Source organism: Leguminivora glycinivorella, chromosome 13 (genome assembly GCF_023078275.1).
Source record: "Leguminivora glycinivorella isolate SPB_JAAS2020 chromosome 13, LegGlyc_1.1, whole genome shotgun sequence".
NCBI lineage: Eukaryota > Metazoa > Arthropoda > Insecta > Lepidoptera > Tortricidae > Leguminivora > Leguminivora glycinivorella.
This window is the reverse complement of record NC_062983.1, coordinates 4711977-4733245: the sequence shown is the minus strand read 5'-3', so window position 1 is coordinate 4733245 and position 21269 is coordinate 4711977. Positions and strand designations below refer to the sequence as shown.

The following is a 21269-nucleotide window of genomic DNA, read 5'->3' as shown; positions in this document are numbered from 1 at the left end:
ATTTTGTTGTAAAGCCATACTATGGTAATATTGAAGAAATAAGACTTACTCTTCAAGAGTTCCGCTGAAATCCATCCCATAAACACCATCACTAGACTCATGTTGATCAACGGCCGGTTCTTTGACTTTCAATATATCGGAAGCATTCAGACCAGCAAAGTGGACCTGTATGAGTAAATAAAAAGATTTAAGTTCATCATTATCCTTCAAATCAAGAGTGAACAGGCATCTTCTGGGCGAGCTCACTCCATCGTAGGCCACGTCTTTGCCTTTGGCTAGTCTGTGGTCAAGAGTAAGCCCATTTATAATAATAATAAAAAAAAAACATCGGATTAGCAGGCACTAGGCTAGACTGGTCGACTAATTTGAAGCAAACATGAAATAAGAGCATTTTTTATAGCTGAGTGGATCATTAATACAATTTAAATATTTTCGTATACGTCAAATAAATGGAAGTCGTGACACTCGTGACATTACACTTCATTTTCATAAAATAAATATGTTCTTGCAAAACATTAAACGATTTATAATCTGGATTAGCTAACAATGTTTTGTGTTCATCTGTTATATTGACTTAATGCAATTTGTGAGAAAGGGATAAAACATATTTAAGGGGATAGATCTTTTGTACCTTTACTGGAATGCCAGGACCTTCTGAAGCGGGTGCTTCTACCCAATGTAGAGATTCCAAATCTCCAACTGCACTGCTTCTCAATACTTTTCCAGTTCTGGATCTTTCACCATTTTCAACCTGTATAAAAACAGTTGAATCGAAATCCATTAACTTGTAACATTATTTACGAGTGTAATGTACTGATAATGACCGAATGTTTGTCTGGAGGATATTATTTTAAAGCGATAAGCGTATTATTGACTTCTACGTCTTTTGTTGTCTTATTTTGATTTTTTGGTTTAGGTATGCAATAAATGATTTACAAAATAACTTACATTTACAGCGTCTTTGAGTTGATATTTCTGGTCAAACTTAGATGTATCAAAAACCAGAGCATCTTGGTCAGATTTTACAATATTACGGAAGTTTATGCCTTTCAATGTAACTCCACCGCATCTAAAAAAAAGAAATTTATAATATTTTGGAAACACAGGTAGCAAAAAGAGACTTAGTAGAAAATATAACTATTCTGAAATCTAACAATTGACAATGACTGCAAAAAAAACTAGATAACTAACGCTAAGAACAATAATTTCAAAGATAAGATGTTTATTTTGAACGAAACTACAATGATGCTACCCTCGTTTTAAACTGACACTAAATTGAAACTTTCCATAAACGATACCGAACTTTTTGAATTGAATTACTACCAAACGTGATAGGTTTGCACAAAATTGTTACACAAACAAGAAAAATCATAGAACTACCTGCAGGGTTAGCATAATGGTTGCCGCGAGAGTACGTCGCCGCGAGATAGACTACCCGACCTTATGTCATTAATAAGGTTAGATGAAGACGTGTCATCTATCTCGCGGCGACATACTCTCGTGGCAATCATGTGCTAGGCCTACTGTCTTGCCAAAAATTACCTGGTATAATCGTGAACCGTAGACACTTCAACCTTCAAATCTGTGTCTATTTCCACAGTTTTAGTATGAATATCTGTCTTTATGGTAATCTCCCTGATGAACGCCGGCTGTGAGATGTGGTCATGCGGCTGGCGAAGAGCGTTGAGCTGCAGCAGAGAGTCCAAGAAGGTCTCCCAGCGTCCGTACCAGGGCACACGGGCCGCAGTCAATGAGGAGTTTACTCCGCGGATCCCACGGAATTCGCCCCTGGTCGAAATATTTTTTTTTAACATTCAGATATACCAATGAAGAACACCTTATGAGCTTCATAATTCATAATGCAAGAATCGATATGGAGAAATTTTTTAGATCGAAATATTGTGCAGGAGAGATCGTTTATAATCAAAAAACCAAAAATTTTTGTCTCGCTGAAGAAGAGGATCTTTCTGCAGCAGAAAGTTCTACTTTAGAAAGTAGAATAGCTTTCTACGTTAGTTAGGTATGTATTCATACAATGGAGTAAGAAGTGGCGAAAGTATTTACATACTTTATAGTTAAGAGTGTTTTAGATTAACGGTATTGTAGATTTAACAAAAAAAACCTTTGACAAACTGTTTTTAAATAATTTTCATACTCACTGATACAAGTAACCTCGCTCATTAAGAATGTTGTATATTTCATCGCGCCCTAGTACAATATCTGCCGTGTCTTCAGAATCTTCAATAGCAACTTCCTCTTTCTTGGTTTCTTCCAAAACTATATAACCTGAAGCTACTTTTGAGATTCCGTCTTCAATCTGTTAAAAACACACGCTTAATTAGTTACATGTCAACATTTACACTATCAAAATTTGTCCGCTTGTTATATGCTTCTACCATTATCCAATTGTTATTTTTATAGGTACTAAAGATTACCAACAAAAAGTATTCTGTCATAGGCGTGCTATCGATGGCGTTTCTGTATGAGTAAATTTCCATGAAACATCGAATGATTTGTAGAATTATACTACTCTGGAGTGACCACGATCTCTGCAGTACTGGCGCGAAATAGGGCAGAGTGGCACCCTCTTGTGTCACAGATATTATTTTTTGTGTGAGTCTATATAAATCACCTCGAAATGTCCAGACCCCCGCTGCAAGGCCACCGTGAGCCGCAGCAGCCGCGAGTTGTGAAGCACGGGTTGAGCATGAAGTATGACGTCACGGAACGTGGCGGATGTCTCGCGGAGCGGCGCACGCGCAACCATGGCCAGTGTGTCCCAGGCACAGATTAGGGCGGAGGCAAATGGGAACAGCGTCTTGCCTGTTGATTATAACAAAGTTGTGTTAGTTAGGTTTAAAATTTGCACCATTCGCAATTTTTGCAATATTTCCATTAGACATAATCACGATTTATCGGGTTGTACGGTCAACCAAGAAAGTGGTTTACCACTTTTTGACTCTATTTGAAACACATAAGGTCGAAAAATGGTAAACCACTTTTTTGGCTGACTGTACTAATATCATCATACGTTTGCCCTTATACCATTAATTTGGGGTCGACGCAGCATGACAATTGTCTTCCACTTCTTTTTTTTTAGTAAAAATATGATCGATTATCAAATCGAGGATGAAGTCCAACCAAAGGGTGCCACAACTTTGGTTGAATTTGATTCTCGAAATTAGATGGAGGAAATGATTATTAGTTAACAAATTTAACAGACACTAATGAGTTGAATTCTCAAAATATGGTTTCCAAAAGTTTCATCCTGTGTCGAAATAATAAATTGAATCATATACACTGGCACTACAAAATATTCCTATAATTATAATAATTTGTATTGCATACCTTCAATTTGATGACCATGTAAATAAAGATGTTCAGCGTCGTGGAGGGATATTTTAAAAATACACGTAGAAGATGCAAGTCTCTCTGGACTAGCATATGATGGGGACAACCTGTAAAATAATAAATATATCAATACACACAATATTACAAGAAACTATAAACATAATTAATATAATATTATGTCGGAGAATGCAGACGTTATAAAGCAATTTTATATATTACTAGTTAGTTTATCTATTTGAATAATATATAACGTTTATGGGAAGAGTTTGTATAATTTAATTTACAACCAGAATTTTGTTTCTCGAAGGCGTATCCGTTACGTTCCATTGAGAAATATTGTTTCTCGGTGGATTAAAAAGTAACTCAGTGGAGCGATAAAGCCGCGTTATAAGTACACATTTATATTTTCACATCATGTACATGAAAAAAAAATGTATCGTCACTTTTTTATATGGAAGTTTAATTATTTTCATGAATGTGATGCAATATACAAAGAAAACAAATTACTAAATTAAGGGCCTCAATTTTCATACGTGAGGCGTAAAATGAGTCCAAAAAGTAAATATTTTGAAGACACTGAATATGTACACTTTTTCCGAAAAAGGCTCAGTTAATTAAATTTTTTTTTATTTGAGATATTAACATCCACGTAAAAACAGTTTGCTTAATTGTTGGACGTAGTTAAATTAGCTCCATGTTAATCGCACCCTTAGTTTTATGTTACGTTCCACTGAGAAATTGTCCTAGCAATTTCTTAGATGTAAATTTAAATTTTTATAAGATTTTGTTAACCTTACCTACCTGTGAGTATGATATTATATAAATCAAATTTCAAATTTCAAATTCATATTATTTATTTATAAGGTACAGACAGACATTTACAAAGTTTTGTGCTTAACCTAAGAATATGTACTATCAGCTGCAAAAGTGCATGGAGAAGTTATGAATGAATTCATTGATAAATTCGCCAGGCACTTTTGCAGCTGATAGTACATTTAACAAAAACAAATGCAGGTACCTCAGGTAGGAAATTTACAGATCAGGTTACTCTGGTTCCTACACTAGGCTCAGCCTGTCTCGTAGGTAGCCAGACTCCAATGAGTTAATGTCAAAATTTTCGAATTTACAGAACTTAGCAGCGAGGCATCCTACAATTAATTAAAGTTAAACTAAATTAAACTAATCAAGACAGCTAACAAAATATAATCTAATTTTAATTTTAATCTAGTGTGCACATGTTGTGTATATGTGTGTCGGTGTGTGTGTTTGTGTGTGGGTTGAAAAGTGTAGAAAAAGGTTATTTGTCAACTTTTAGAAGCTTCTCCATATCTTCATAAGAAAGTGAACTGAGCCATGTGGTCACTTTTTTCTGAACTTCCCTAACGGTCAGTTTTTTTATGGGGATTTGATTACTGACTTTGTTGTAAACAAATGGATGGATGAAGTTAGGTAGACGTTGGGCGAAAACTGATGCAGTTGGGGGGACTGGGACTTTGAAAGTGCGTTTTTGTAGCATGCAGTTGTAGTTGGGAGACAACAACACTGCTGCGTGAACCTTGGACACCACACGCAGGATAAAAATTCCCCGAACGCTGAGGACTTCCAGGTCTTTGTATACTTGCTGGGTAGGGTATCTTATTGGTTTTCGAAGGGAAACCTTGATAATAGCTCTTTGGGCCCTTTCCAGCATGAGCATAGAAGTTTTGCAAGCCCCATTTAAAAAGCAATGTAGACTAGGGTGGTTCACGAATGTATGAAAAAAAAGAGGTTTTTTATTTTCGCTCCACAGGTTTTTTCTTGTTCTATTATGATCAAAAATTGATATGTTATGATTTGCAAGTCCCATTAGTATGGAAGTCGAAAATGTTCAAATTGTAAAATCAGCAAATATGACCAGCGCAATACAAACAAGACTCATTTTGGAATTCGTATTCCGGTGTATGTACGTACCATGTCACATTTAGTGTTTTTAGACATCAAAATGCTAAAAAATGCACAAAAATTGGCTAAAAACAGTTCATTGTTGACTTTTAAGGCTACAGGCTCTAACTAGTCCATCAACATCGCACAAAAAATAAAGTCCAATAATTATGTTATCATCGAAGATAAAATGCCTATTTTCTAAAAGCTCAAAATTTTTTACTATTTTGTACCAAAAATGTTGAAATTTTATATGAAACCTGAAAAATCGTCAAATCATAGCGACCCCTAAACACTACTTTATCTCGCTGAAATTTTCTATACAGACATTTGGGATCAACTCGAGTAAAAAAAGCCCTGTGGAAGAAAAAAAATTAAAAAACATATTTTTTGAACCACCCTAATGTAGTAGACGTTAACGGGCCGAAAGGCGAGCGGTGCGGGCAGTGCACTGAGTCTAACCGCCGTGAGCACTCATGCCTGCTGATGACGGGTCTCCTAAATGACCAATTATATCGCAACAATCGCAATATAATAAAATGAGTAAGTATATCCGTTTATTTAAATCTTAAATTTGGCGTGTTATTGTTTTACCAATGTCTTACCATTTTTCCTGATGAGCCCATTCAACCAAGTGCGAAAGGTGAGGTGTTCCCGTGGAGACAGGGAACTCGACCTTTGGATACAACTGGCGAATATCAGGGTAAAATCCCTCCATGAACAACCTGAAAACAACAAATACATCATTAATGACAAAATTTTTTTTAGAAAAAAGAAGAATAAGATTTTTAGAAAACAAAAATCTAAAATTCTTCAAAATTTTGAGATTCTAGTGGGTCAGTACACCTTATCGAGTCGATGCGTCCCTATCGCATTTACAAATAGTGCGAAAAAGACGGCCTGATATGATAGACTTCATCACGCGACCGCTAGGTCTTAGACATTAGTTCACAACTTACTATACTGAATACCGAATTTGATGGCAGCAAATCACAAACACGTGGCATAAAACTTTTCAGCCACAAACTGAATAACAATCAATTAGGTACCTGTACCTACTATGTGTATAATTATAATTATGACCTTCTTATGTACCGGACTGTCCGAGATAAAGTCTAGTACCTACCTAAGTTAAATTCATGACTAGTTAAATATAAAACAATATACTCCCAGTAAAACACCAAGTTCCTCATCAAAAACATCAGTTCTGATTAAAAGAAAATTGGAGAACAAAAACTGTGGCAAAAGACTTACTGTACAAGTCTCACTGTACCTTCAGCAAGAATCTCGCACTATCCACATGTCCTCGGCGAGTCAGCGGCACGTTTGCACACGATGCCAGCGACCGCTTGAGGATCGCTTGCAGCAGCAGACCGTGTGGAGCCACCTCCACCAGCACTGCGTTCTTTGGGATCAGTCCTGATGTCTCTTCGAAGAGTACTGAACTCTGTAGTATTCAGATGACAAGCATATAAAAACTCACTGTCCAATAGCCTCCAGCAAGAATCTCGCACTATCTACATGTCCTCGTCTAGTCAGCGGCACGTTGGCACACGATGACAGCGACCGCTTGAGGATCGCTTGCAGCAGACCGTGTGGAGCCACCTCCACCAGCACTGCATTCTTTGGGATCAGTCGTGACGTCTCTTCGAAGAGTACTGGTTTCTGTGACATTCAGTTAAGCGTTAAGAAGAGTAGCTGCTTGAAATAGTTTCACAGGTATTACGATATCGATTAATCGGAAAGAACAAGAGATCAAAAGCAGAAAGTAAAGCCTGACCAGGAATATAATGAGCATTGTCAAAAGGGCGCTGTTTATCTCATGTATATTATGGTGACAGTTCAATATACTATGAAAATAATAGTTCTTTTGAAATTCCGGAACATGGCGAGTAGTCATATATTTCTGGTCTGGTCGGGCTTTTAACCTGTTGGAACCAGCACCTTGCATAGAAGTTGTCTGTGCTTAAAAATGAAAAGTTGCAAAGCATCCCTAAGGGTTTTCAGATATACCAAGGCGCCTTGAAGATGCCCAACAATAAGAGACATCATCATATTGGCGTGCCTTCTTAGGCTTTTTGATTAACCCTTAAATGCATGACCTTGACAAAGATTTATTCAAATTTGAATTTTGACATGCTGTCAATAGAGTCAAAAATGCATGATGCACCTAAACATCACTATACATTTAAGGGTTAATAGATTTGTAAATAGATGAAGCCTAAATATCCACGAAACCTTTCTTTAAACCAGTTTTCTAATTAGTGTAAGTATTGCTATAGTATTCACCAATAGATTGTTAGTGTGGTACTCAGCCGATGAATATTTGGCAAGATCTTCCTCCCATCTATCCTGTGGTACTGATGTCGAAACCCATCGCTCGCTTCGGAGCTTTGGTGTCGTAATAACCTCCTTCAAGTACTTGAGCAGTCCAGGTCCTAATACAAAAAAAAGTGTATTCAAAATGCAATAAAAGGAGGATAGGCAGTTTTGTATGGACACTGGCCTAAAAACCAATAATGACAAGTCATATGTCATTTGAAAGGTTTTTTCATATTCTACAAATTTTTGTATGGCGGGAAATCTTAAATCGCTGTGTGAAACAAGTTATGGCAAAATAAAAACATTCCATCAATAAGTATTTTTTTACTGTTATAGGGTTTTTGTTCTGTGCAACGGTTTTTAAACGTGTTATCATATAAATAAACATAAGAAAACAACTAAATATCGATATGCCATCAAATAATGACCACTATTTTTCAAGCAAAAGGTTCATCAATTATAAGCCGTGTTAAGTGCCCAGCTGGAGGAATAAATAGTTCGTGTCTTCCTGCACCAAGGTACCAAAGATAACTTTTTTCACACAAAGATTTGGGATTACCTGTCATAGTAAAAGTTTTAGAACTTAGAATAAGCTATCCAGTGACATATCGCATGTCCTTATTGGTCAATAGGCCAATTAGCCCACCCTCCTTTGTGACATATTGATCAAGTTTTGCTATGGGACTAATGAGACCAACCCATAAACCGCAAAAAATGTTTAACCCATAGAAAATGTCAAATTCGGATAGCCAAAATAAAATATGAAACAGTCACTTTGTTTCTTGACTACTTCGAGTTTGATCCAAAAAAAAGCTTTAAGCAAAGTCCATTATAATTATGTAATCAATAATTAATAATAACGCACCAACTGATGCAAGATGTATACCATGTCTATCGCAGTTAGATTAATCAGATTAATCTCGTAAACCCTTGAATTTTACTAAATGAAATACCAGGAATAACGTTTGGAAAATTAATTCCAGCAACTAGGAGTAAATCTGTGGATTATTCCAATTAAAATTCTCTAATCACCTGCTTCAGCAATGTATCTTGAATGATAGGCGATGTTGGAACAAGGGACCTCCTTGGCAAAGAAGCTCTTGGCTGTCAGATCGGCAACGAACTGTGTCATGACGTCAGCCGGGCCTGAGATGGTACTGGACTCGGGGGAATTGTGGCAAGCCACCTCGATCTCTGGCGGGACCATCTTGGACACCTGTTCAACATTTCGTAATAAAAAAATATGAGTAAAGACATTTGTGACAGACACAAGTGGTAATTACAGGAATTAGCTATAACTTCAATGCCAAATTTTTATCACAATTGCTCAAATAATGTGTTACTACATCCTGTGCTGAAAAGTACCCTGTACCTGTACAATTCGCGATACTTTTCATATAATTAACAGTAACAGGACATAGTCGCGCATATTTAAGTAAGTTTTAAAACTCTTGACGTTTCGAGGATGGCATTGTTTCCGTAGTCAAGAATTAGAACAACGGTACTGAATATTTTAAAAAGCTATTATTTCCAACAGAGTATACTTATGTAACTTTTTATACAAACTAATATCGTTAAATAATTTGTTGAGTCATTTGTTTTTCACTTTACTTATTGTTGATTTTATGTAACATGATACAAACCTCCTCGAACCCTATGCCGACAGCAGCCATAGATCCTTTTATGAAGGGAGTTTGAACAGATACGAGACCGCGACTGTAAGCTGACAGAATCATCTCCTCGGCCGTCAGACAGCCATCGGCGTACGCGCACCCTAGCTCGCCGACACTGTGCCCTGTAAAATTCATTAAGTCATCATCGTAGCCTCTCCAACGCTTTCCGTAAAGCAACTAACAACAATGTAAGGTAAAGAAACGAGTGCTTGACACACTAATTCCCAATAGATGACACCCCACTGTCATATTATTTATTGACAATTGCTTAAGATTGAATGTGATATCTAATGGGACACATTCGGGCACTGGTACTTTTACTTTAACAGGCTATTACATGGAGTACTAAAACTTGGAACTCACCTATAATTTTGTCCGGTACTAAACCCAATTCAAGGAGTATATCGGTCAGACCAATTTGGACAGCAGCAATCCCCACGAAGGAATGCAAAATATTGTCGAAGATAGTTTTGTCAGTCGAAGTTATTATGTGCAGAATATCGATTCCTTTAGGTTGTAATGCTCGTTGGCATCTGTAAATAAAACGATTCTTAATTTATTTTGAACAATAGCTACTGATGACGCATCGCGTGTATGACAATGACGATGGCGAATAATTAAAAAAAACTACTCTATTACTTTTTCCTGGCATTAAAATTAATCAAATACAAATGTAAACATCTAAATAACTAAAAATCTATGAAATAATATTCAAAATGAGAAGGTTAGCGCAGTATGCAATGAATCTCAATAGGCGAAACAATGTTAGTGAATGTTAATGGATACCGAGGGAGGGGTAAAGTCAAACAACGATGCATAGATTATCTGAAAGAGGATATGAAAAAGAAAGATGAGAGTGCTAAGATGAAAGAAAGAAGATAATGGAAGAGGAACAACCGACCCCACAAAATGTGGGGTAAAGGTAGGAGCAAGACGAATAGCTAAAAAGAAAGATTTACTTCTCAATAGCGGCCGCGAAGATAGGTATGCGCATGAGTTGTGCGCCCATTCCCACCCATTGGGAACCCATACCGCTGTACACGAACCAAAGAGGACGGTCTCCGCTGTCGAAATATGTCGCCTTCTCGCACAAACTCACGGTTTTTGATTCATTGTCTGTATCTATTAACAAACAAGAATAATATGAAGTTAATTCGCAAAAGTACATGAAAAGAAAAGTAAACGTTGATACAATTAAAATAAAAGTTAAGAGTTGTGACGTAGAGCGATGGCTTGGCTTGGCTTGGTATGCCAAGCTAGATGGTAGCGATTTTGACATCCCAGCCGCGCCAGTGCAAATTATATCATAATTATAATATCTAGAGATAAATATTTTACCTCAAACTTCTATAAAATTATGTCATTTATTCAAGCCATGGGTAAGACGGGGCTTTGAAAATTGTTGCATACTTAGCTTTGCCTCTGACTCTGTCAAATAGTCAAAGATAGGGGCAAGGTAGACAAAGACAGAGAAAATATACTATTGACCAGATATTACCTCTTATGTTCATAATCATGAGATTAAAATAGATAGTATGCTTTAAGGCAGTCGATAACTTACTAACTAACCTATCAATGTATACATTTATTACCTAAAATGGTGAATCCTCTGCCCAAATGACCATTTAATCTAGAAGAGTGAATATTCTGAATCAACGCCAGCTCCTCGGGGTCGATAGGTTTTGATTTCAGAGCTTCTATCACTTTCGTCACAGCAGAGTCTGTCCGGCTAGATATTAAAACCAGGCGTGGAATGTTGCACTGGTATTTAGACAAGTCCTAGAAAATTAAGAAAAAAAAACAATATGCACATTAAACAAATTGTATTATTAAAACTCTGGCCCAGGATTTGAAGGAGGCATTTGGAAAAGGATTGACAATGACCCGAAGCACAGTAATAAAATGATGTACAGCTGTACAGAGCCCTCTTTCGCCAAATCAGGTCATTAAGTTGCTCAACACAATACATGTGTTCAAGAATCGTTCAGCAGCATTCACTGATCTGGTTTTAATTGTAATTTAAAAGTTAAAAATTAAAAATTCATTTAAATACCGTTTTTATAAAAATATGTTTTACTTGTGATATGTAAGAAGTTAATTTTTTTCTGGCAGAAATATATACCTTAGGCTTGTAATGTCCATGTAAAAGTACATGGGAGTTGATGCCAGTGACAGAGAGACCGTTGACAGCAATGTAAGACCTCGCTGTCGGTTTGTGGTCTCTCAGGATCTGCAGGCGACCCTCTCGTAAGGCAGCCACGTCGTCTCTCGGCTGTTCGCAATGCAAGTTGCCTGCTAGTTGACCGGTGTGGTAGCCAAGGAGCACCTGATACAATTAATGATCCGATATATAGATTAAAATACTAGAGTCAGACTATTTGCAACGAATTTGGAAGGCCTTCCTGTAAAGGGCTACAAGGGTTATAATTTTTAACATAATTATTAACATTTCATCGAAGTCTAATTTTTAAAATTTCAACACTTACACCAGCAAAACTGTCAACATAGTTACCAAATTATCTTGAAATGATTCTGTAGTCGAATGTAGTGTGACATTTTTAAAAGTTTATTTATTTATTTTACACAAAAAAAGTACAATTGGCGGACTTAATGTAACTTTGTATATGGTCTTGATTGATGTTTCGAGTCGTATGCGCAGAGACACGTAGTTGTAGCCTTCTAAATAAATATCGGGGGACACCTTAGCTATTACCATTGTAACCGGTATCTAAATATTGAAAATATAAGTGACAAAAGTAATTAACGAGAAATTTCGATAAAAGCAGAGAGTAGCGACTCTTATAACACACCTACCTGTCAATGTTGTTGTCACGCATGATATGCTTTATGACAAAGATATAACTGTTATATCAACAGCAGGAAAAAAATCTCAAACCTTTGTGATCCCAGCAATACCCGAAGCAGATTCCAAGTAGCCCACATTTGACATTACACTGCCGACGTAGAGAGGATCACTGCGTCCTTTGCAGAACACATTATCTATTGCTTCCAACTCTGTCTTGTCAACATCAGCGTCACCTAAAATAACGCGAGTATATTTAAAAAATATATAGACAAGGACACTATTTAAAGTATTACAACAATGTGAAATAAAGTTTTAAATGAGTAATTTTAAGTTATCGTTATTTTTGCTTGGCAAACTATTTAATATATCGATAGCCTGGTGACAAGCAATCACAGCAGTGACACGCAAAATAAGAGGAAGGTTATAAATAAATTTAATACAGTGATTATTTAAGAGGCGATTCTACCAGCCAATACTAAAAATGTAGCAGATCAAAAGCTCATTTTAAAGTACCTACTAAGAAAGTATTTAAGATCTTATTGGTTTTATTTGCAGTAAAGGTCTCAGGATTTGAGGTGTAATTCCAGATGTAAATGACTTTATCGCATATGAAGCACACAAATTCGTCACGCATAAGCCACATTGTATTCAACTTATACCTGCTCCAAAACCTTCCACATATTCAACTTCACTAGGAGAAACTTTGATTTCATCATAAAATTCCTTGAGGAATTCGGTGACTTCTTCCGTTGTTCGCTTCCAACTTCCAGGATGTGTTTTAGCGATGTACTTGACTTTGGAGTAAACTACGTCAGCATAGATTCTGTAATTGTCAATAAAATTCATTTTCTCGGTACCGGTTCGAAGTCCAGAAGTCCTGTCTATGAGCTTTTTTGATATTATAAATAGGTTTACTCCTGGCCACAGACTAGCCGAGGCGAAGAGTTTGTCCAGAAGGTGCCTGTTAACCCGGGATTTGAAGGTTGAGCTAGATTTTATAAGCTTGGAAAAGACGCTGGCAAGAAATTCCATTCCTTGGAAGTTCGTATAGGAAAAGAAGAAGTAAATCGCTTTGTGTAATTTAGAGGAAGATCTACCAAGTGTAGCAAAAACCAGGAAAAAAAAGGACGATTCATGTTAAAACGGTCAGTCAGGACCTTATTCTATCTAATATTTATATGAAAAGTAATAATGAACATACCTCAGAGCGTCTTTAGCCTTTTGTAAGAAGAGTACATTAATGCCTTCAGATCTAACACATCCATCTGCTGATTTGTCGTAGGATTTATTTTTACCATCCTGGGATAGAGAAATGGATCTGAAAATGAAATGTTTGTTCATATTAACGTAACTAATCAAATTTAATATGCGTGAAAAACAGTCAACCAACGAGAAACTACCTCTATTTGTTACCAGATTATTTCAACTTTAAGTATGGTTAGAAATTTTTAGTAAGATAGCTTTAAAAATCTTTTGAATTCGCTAATTAGGTGTAGATCGTCATCATTCATCATTCTCTTGCCCTTATTCCAATCACTTGGGGTCAGCGCAGCATGTCTTCCATACTTCTCTCTATCACGCGTCACCTCATTATTAACTTGTTTTAGTTCCATATCATGTCTCACTCATTCCATCCACCTCTTCCTAGGTTTTCCTCTCCCGTTACTTCTACCACCTTCCACATTCATGCGTGATATCTTTCTCGTAACACGCCTTTCATCCCTCCGCATTATCTACTGTCTACTATCGGTGCTACTTTCAGGCTTCCTCTGATATACTCATTCTTTATCTTATCCGTTATTGTCACGCCACACATCTATCTTAACATTTTCATCTCTGTTACATGCAATATCTTTTCATCCGTCACTTTTAGGGCCCAACACTCTGATCCATACATGACGACAGGTCTGATGACTTATACATTTTGCCCTTCAGTCGAAGTGACCATCATATGAGGTATCTCCTGCTACCTTTTACGTAAAGTAACCTTGACGATCTCTTTATGTGTGCATATTTTTGTTAGTTTTTAATTAAAAATAAGTATGGATATTGAGAAATAAATAAATCTGAACCTGAATCTGAATCTAACTCATTAACATTTAGAATTATTCATTAACACTTAAAATGGCTATTGACGAAGATTTTGACGTCAAGACATTTGTAATTAAAATAAGTTCTGTTCCACTGTGCCACTCATGATAATTAACGGGCTGAACGTGAAAAGTGATAGTTGCTAGGCTGCCAGTCCATTGCCCATATCCCAGCAGGAGTATGGGTTTAATCCTACAATTAACTTTGACGACACTCACGGGAGAAAGTCGGTGGGGATCTTCTTAACCGTCGCCACACGGAGCTCATGTTCTTTTATATTTACCTGCCAAAATGAATGGAAGTCTGCGGATGCAGGCATATGTTACAGCCGCCCACTACAGCCGCCTCGCAGTCACCCCGAGTGAGCGCCTGATAGGCCTGCTCCAAGGCAACTGCGGAGCTGCAGCAGCCACCGTCGATGGCCAGCGACGGGCCTTTTGCGTTTAGCCAGTAGGACACGCGGTTGGCAAACATTGATTTATTGCACCTGATTACAAAAAAAAAAAAATAAACCCATAAAAAAATGAGCACATAAAACTGCAACTCTTAGCAATTGAAGTAATAAAAAAACTAAATTGGAAAAATGCTCTGACAGATTGCTAACACTTTTACAAATATATGACTATTGTCAAGAGGGCGCTGTTATTCTGATGTAAGCACTGACAGTTCAGTAGTAGGTAGTAGTACGAAAAACATAGTTCCAATAAGTTCCGCAACATGGCGCATCATAGTCATATATTTCTGGTGGGGCTTTAACCCCATGTTGAACATAAAAAAATTATAGTACATTACTACAGAGGCCGGGACAAAGGGGGTTGCCGGCCGAAGACATATAGACAGACGGATAGGTCTGAGGCGGGCAACCCCATTTCCCGCCGAGGTATGTATAGTGCTTTTCTCAAACATGGTATGAAATAAATAAAGTCTACTGAAAATAGTAACTCCTAAACGGTGCGTCGTAGCGCAAAAATAATCGAATTTTCGTTCCCCTTTGATACCCCGTATACGCTTATAAAAAAACAAAAAGTTAAAAAAAAATTCAAAAAAAAAACGAAAAAATTTTTTTTTGTATGAAAACGCACCCAAAATCAAAAATATTGTCTAGGGCTCGTACCAGTTGCAGTTGGCACGTCTATAAAGCCCCTTATAGTTTTTTTTTTAATTGGCTAAATACCTGGATGTTATGTCACAATTATCTGTGTTTGGAAATTAAAAAAGAAGACTTTGCCGGCCTTGGCCTGCAAGGTTTGTATGAAATTTCATTATCTATCAATCGTCCTAGCCGCACCTGCAACGTCATACTTCGCTGCCAATTATAAGGCACATAACATCAATATTTCATACCATGTTTGAGAAAAAAATATTACCCAGCAATCCCTAAACCGGTTTTGCCTTCAAACCCGCTGTAAAAAACGACTTTTTCAGTTTCCGATAAGCAAGTTCCGACGTAAACGCCGATCTTTTTCCCTGATAGCTGCTCGGGATTTACACCTGAAATTATAAGAATCTTGGAAATAAACGCAAAAATAAAATACATACACACTTATGAAAATGAACACCAGTTACAATTTTAACAAGAGTAGACAATTAAAAAAGTGGCAACAATTTTTACTGCGTAGGTATGATTTTTTTTCTTGACAGTAGTCAGAAATGGTAGCCAATTTTTAAATTGTACAAGGAAAGAGTTGTTTCCCCAAAATAAATTATAATTTGCACCTTTTCTACTGACAAAATAAGTGTTTCAGAGTATACCTCTAGTATCAACACTAGGAGATGGTGGAGTTTCTAAATCACAAATTTAAAAATGGATATCCTTATTTAGATACCTATACAGTGTATTTGGCACATGACTCGAAAAAAAAAATATTTGGGGGTTTGTGGTGTGTTCTTCTTCATTTTTGTTCTTATAACCTTGGTCCCGGGAGCGACGGTTTTAGAGATAAGATTTTTTTCCTTATTCATCAAAAATCTGATATATCTTCTGAAAAATTCTGTATCTAACATACCTGCATCATATATAGCCTGGTACACTTGTTCCAGCAGTTTCCTAGACATGGGGTCCATGTTGATTCCCATACGGTAAGCCACTCTAAAGAACTGGCCGTCAAAGAGATCTAGAGCAGGTAATATACCGACGTGGTTTGGCACCTCGGGGTGGTTGTAGTCCCAACGCGGTTTGCTATCTGCTATAGGGTCCACCTGAATTATCATAAAATATTCATCATCATCCAAGTGGGAAAGGGGATATGAGAAAGAAAGAAGTGAAGTGAGATCACAGTCGCAATTGAATGGTTAAATTCGCAGTCATGGACGGATGGTCGGCTGGCGCAATTGGTAACGCATTGGACCGGTAATTCAAGGATGTGGGTTCGAGTCTCACGTAGGCCAGTGTCGATCACTGTTGATTTTTTCATTGCGATTGATATCTGCATTTATAATTTGCGAAAGAAGAGAGTGTTGAGATGACGCAAGATGGAGGAGAATGGAAGAGGAAGACATGTTGTACCGACCCTATCATCATCATCCAAAAATCGCTGTTGGCCTAGCGGTATGAGCGACGAGCGTGCGACTTTCAATCCGGAGATCGCGAGTTCGAATCCCGTCATTTGATTATTTGCCAGTCGCTTTTTGGTCAAAGAAATAGTGAGGTAACTGGACTAATCCCGATGAGACCTGGTTACCCTTCGGGTTGGAAGGTCAGGTGGCAGTCAAATCAAGTCAAATCTTGGAATTAGTTGCAGAGCGGATTCTAGACTCCAATGAACCATAGCAAATGCCGGGATAACGCAAGGAGGGTAATGATGATTCACCGCCTGTTGTCTGCGTCTATTTATAATCATTTGTTTTGTCTCCACTGTATCTTTTGCTGAGGTGTGCCAATAAAGAGTATTCTATTTATCTATCTATCTATCATTGTTATCCAAGTTAACCGATTAGATACAAAGCAGTGTCAGAGGGAGCCACAACGTTTTTCACTAAACTAACAACTCTGAGAAGTTTAGTGCGTATAAAATTCAAGTTATTAAAGTCGGATCTCAAGTCGGAGAGAACATTTGTGAGTGTACACGGAAAAACGTCCCACTTTATCAATGGCTATAAAGCCGCTTTGTCAGTTTATTCATATAAAGATACAAGTAAATCTCGCCTTAATGGTAACCCACTTTGCCGGTTTTACTAAGCACACTCACATTGTTTTTACTTTTGAATCATGTTAAACTTAAGTAGCTTCGTTAACAGACGATTTTTCTTGTTAAAAAAGTAATTGTAATATTATTATTAATAAAACACCAGTTTTTAGCACGGGAGGAAAAGCATTGAAAAGGATAACTAAATTAAATATTAGAAACTACGGCTTCGCTCGCGTTAGAAAGAGACAAAAAGTAGCCTATGTCACTCTCCATCCCTTCAACTATCTCCACTTAAAAAATCACGTCAATTTGTCGCTCCGTTTTGCCGTGAAGGACGGACAAACAAACAGACACACACACTTTCCCATTTATAATATTAGTATGGATAAACTAGCTAACCTTATTATACAGGACATCAGCGAGATCCTTAACATGAAGCGATCGCGGATACGATCCTGACATCCCTGAGATGACGACGCGTTTGTCATCCTGATTGGCATCTTCGCTAGGCACACGATTCTCCTCAATGTTAACTTGCGGTATTTCGTGTGGCGTCGGAGCCATTTTGCAAACACTTTTAATGACCGAGAACTATGGGGTAGTGAGTAGTCTAATTAGAATCTGGTCTTTTATATGGGTAAACAAATTGTAGTGACAAGGCCGATTGAATAGAATAATAAGTTATACAGCTTGTTACTTTTTTTACTTAAAAATCAAACGAAGAAAACTGATATTTCGGCTCAGCCTTCGGTTTTAGACACTTTTACACTTGCCCTTTGGGCACTGTCATCCTGGACACTTCGAGCCTTTGCGGAATTCAGCCTTCGGTCTTCGCATTTGTAGACATACTGTTGTTCTGTATTCGAGCATTGACTTCTTGGACCATTCGGAGCTTCGGCATAGGGTTGCAAAAAAACTGTTTTTTTTTCTGGCTTGAAAAAAGAAACATGAAAAAAAAAACCGTAAAAAAAATTGGTTTTTTTTCTAGAGTATGTTTTTTTTTCTAATGGTCAAATTTCAAAATTTGCAGAACAGTTAATACTTTTATACTTTATGTTAACCATTAAACAAATTTAATTTAATAACTTTAATTTCTGGTTTTATAAAACTAACATTTACACAATCTGTAGTTAGTAGTTATCGCTATTTATCGCTATTTATTAGTTTTAAGTGTTTGTAACCCATAACTTTACATGCATGCCTGGATTCTCTGTAAATGTAAGTTGGTTAAATAAATAATAATAATATCCCAACTGAGGGGGGACTGAAATCTTCTCGAGGCTGAGGCGTAGGGTTAAGCCGGCGTAGCTTTAGTTGACGTTCATATGCGCAAATAATGAAAAATAAATATTTCATTTTCATTTTTTTTTTTTTTTCATTTACTGTTGGCAACACCACCGCCTCTCCACGCTCCACGCCGCATCGGGGAGACCCCAATAAACGTTTCTATACTGAATGTTTCTACTCTGCCTGCTAAGTTCGAATCCCGGTAAGGGTATTTATTTGTGTGATGAGCACAGATGTTCCTGAGTCATGGGTGTTTTCTATAAATATTGGGTTGGCACAAAAGTAATGTAATGAGACACTTGGTTAACGTTTTATATTTTTTATTACTATTACAATACAAAAAGCTTAGTCGATGATATAATCACCATTAGCATCTATGACTTCTTGCCAACGATCCGGCAAAATTTGGATGCCTTTCGCCCAGAACTCTGATGGCTGTGCCTCGAAAAATTGTTGAACTCCACCTGTACATCATAGAAATCATTGAATTGTTTACCCCGCAAATGTCGTTTCAGGGATCTAAACAAATGAAAGTCTGATGGTGCGAGGTCTGGAGAATAAGGTGGGTGGGGTATCGTCTCCCAGCCCAAGTTCTGCAGCTGTTGGCGAACGGTAGATGCGACATGAGGTCGAGCGTTATCATGTAGTAAAATTACAGTGGCTCGTCTTCGTCGTTTTTTCTTGATAGCAGAAGATAGTTCGGTGAGCTGTGTTGAATATTTGTTAGCGTTTACAATTTAATTGTGTAATAGTTCATGAAACAGCATGCCTTGCGAGTCCCAGAAACAACAAAGCAAAACTTTTAAGCGGTTCTTTTGACTCAGCTTCGGTTGAGTTGGTGGCGTTTCTTCTCGAGGCAGCCAAAAAGCACGACGTGTATCGTTCTCATAATAAATCCATGATTCATCTCCCGTAACCACATCAGTCAAAAACTCTTTACGTCGGGGTCGCAGCAAAAGTGATTGACAGATAGCGACACGGACTGCACGACTGGCGTCGGTAAGGATGTGCGGTACCCATTGAGCCAAAACTTTTCGATACCCAAGTGCAGATGGATAAGTGCTTCCGCCAATTCACGAGTAGTATAGCATCAGGATTCGACTGTAATTCGCGGCGTAAATCGTCATCATTGAAAAACTGACTTTCAAGGCTCCGGTCTCCTGATTTAAAACGGTCAAACCATCTGGATACCGTGGCATGGCTTGTACTTCCAGCGCCCAATGCAGTGTTGATATTGTCAGCCGCAGCCCGCGCACTGTGGCCTAACAAGTACTCGTATAAGTAAAGTGTTCGAACTTGTCGCTCGTCCATTTTATTTCAATCTAACTAAACCAATCACGAGGGCGGCTTTATATACCCTCACATAAGAAGTACCTAGAATGTTCTACAACATACTAGAATATTTTCGAAAACAATTAACTTAAGAAACGAAATGTATAGAGTTTTGTAGAGTGTGTCATTACTTTTGTGCCAACCCAATATAAGTATGTATTTATCTATTTAAGTATGTATATCGTAGCTTAGCACCCATAGTACAAGTTTTGCTTAGTTTGGGGCTAAGTTGATCTGTGTAAGGTGTCCTCAATATTTATTTATTTAAACTATTTTTGTTACGTCCTGTATACGACACTCGATGTCTAAAAAACAACATACTAAAATAAATTACCTAACCACCAAATAAATCGGTTCATGCATTACTTATGACTAAATGTTCCAATTATGTTAATGATTACGTCTGTAACTGTTTGTTATTCTAAACCTTGAACAAGTTCAATTGTTTTTATATAATGTTACAGCATATTATGCTGGGAATCGTTTTCCTTGATGTAGGGAACAAATCAAATTATTTTATTAAATATTTTTTGATTTGTTTTTTTAAGTAGTAACACTACTATATATAAATTATAAACTGAAATAGATACCACACACTAAAGAAAAAGCGATCAAGCCCACTGGTGGCGAAGCCGGGAATCGAACCCGGTTCCGAACCGGGTTCTAACGCGGCTGACGTGCTAAAACCGTTACACCACCCCGACCGCCTCGTCGTTCGTCGTTTTCCTTGTTTTTCATTAATACAATGTTTACCTGCCTTTGGATTAATTGTATTAATGACCCATTTTGACATAATGTAACGTAGTGTGTATTATTAATATTCTCAGTATTTATTTTCTTTCTTAGGCTAGGCTATTTATAATATGAATATAAAAGTAAAATACAAAAACACATACAAAACAATATAAAACACATATAAACACATTATAAAAAACCTAACCTAGGGTGCCGCCAGCAGCGGGGCAGGGCCCAAGCTGCCGGTGGTTAGGGCTGCAGAGAGAGGAACCGTCGAACTATCCGCGCTGTGTCCAAGATCACCGCCTTCTGCATCTGGCCCTTGATCCAGCCACCTAGCGACAGTCTCTTAAGATGTTGGTCGAGACTCTTCGCTATGAGACCGTTCGCTGAAACGACTATCGGAACAATGATCGTTGATTCAACATCCCACATGGCGGTTATCTCGTGAGCCAAGTCTAGGTACTTACTGGACTTGTCCTTCTCGGCTTTCACGAGATTCTCATCATGGGGAATGGTGATGTCAACGAGCACTGCCCGGCGTTGCAGTCGATCTATTATCACAATGTCAGGCTTATTGGCTACAATAGTCCTGTCAGTGATAATAGATCGATCCCAATAGAG

General features: G+C 37.5%; 1 protein-coding gene across 3 annotated transcripts in view; it reads right to left on the bottom strand.

Annotated features, from left to right (window-relative positions):
• Positions 1–17876, bottom strand: part of LOC125232513 (fatty acid synthase-like) — a 28056-nt gene extending 10180 nt beyond the window's left edge. For all 3 annotated transcript variants that reach the window (XM_048138214.1, XM_048138215.1, XM_048138213.1), the window contains exons 1-23: positions 17691–17876; positions 16170–16362; positions 15531–15654; positions 14447–14650; positions 13274–13390; positions 12732–12895; positions 12163–12305; positions 11389–11592; positions 10859–11045; positions 10226–10388; positions 9630–9799; positions 9237–9388; positions 8626–8809; positions 7561–7709; positions 6755–6936; positions 5877–5996; positions 3349–3458; positions 2633–2823; positions 2160–2317; positions 1543–1788; positions 949–1069; positions 632–751; positions 50–165 (exon numbers count right to left, since the gene is read on the bottom strand). In XM_048138214.1, coding sequence (XP_047994171.1) covers positions 50–165; positions 632–751; positions 949–1069; positions 1543–1788; positions 2160–2317; positions 2633–2823; positions 3349–3458; positions 5877–5996; positions 6755–6936; positions 7561–7709; positions 8626–8809; positions 9237–9388; positions 9630–9799; positions 10226–10388; positions 10859–11045; positions 11389–11592; positions 12163–12305; positions 12732–12895; positions 13274–13390; positions 14447–14650; positions 15531–15654; positions 16170–16362; positions 17691–17855 — 3683 coding nt within the window. In that variant the 5' untranslated portion in view covers positions 17856–17876. The remainder of the gene's footprint in view (positions 1–49; positions 166–631; positions 752–948; positions 1070–1542; positions 1789–2159; positions 2318–2632; positions 2824–3348; positions 3459–5876; positions 5997–6754; positions 6937–7560; positions 7710–8625; positions 8810–9236; positions 9389–9629; positions 9800–10225; positions 10389–10858; positions 11046–11388; positions 11593–12162; positions 12306–12731; positions 12896–13273; positions 13391–14446; positions 14651–15530; positions 15655–16169; positions 16363–17690) is intronic.
• Between the last annotated feature and the right edge of the window lie 3393 nt (positions 17877–21269).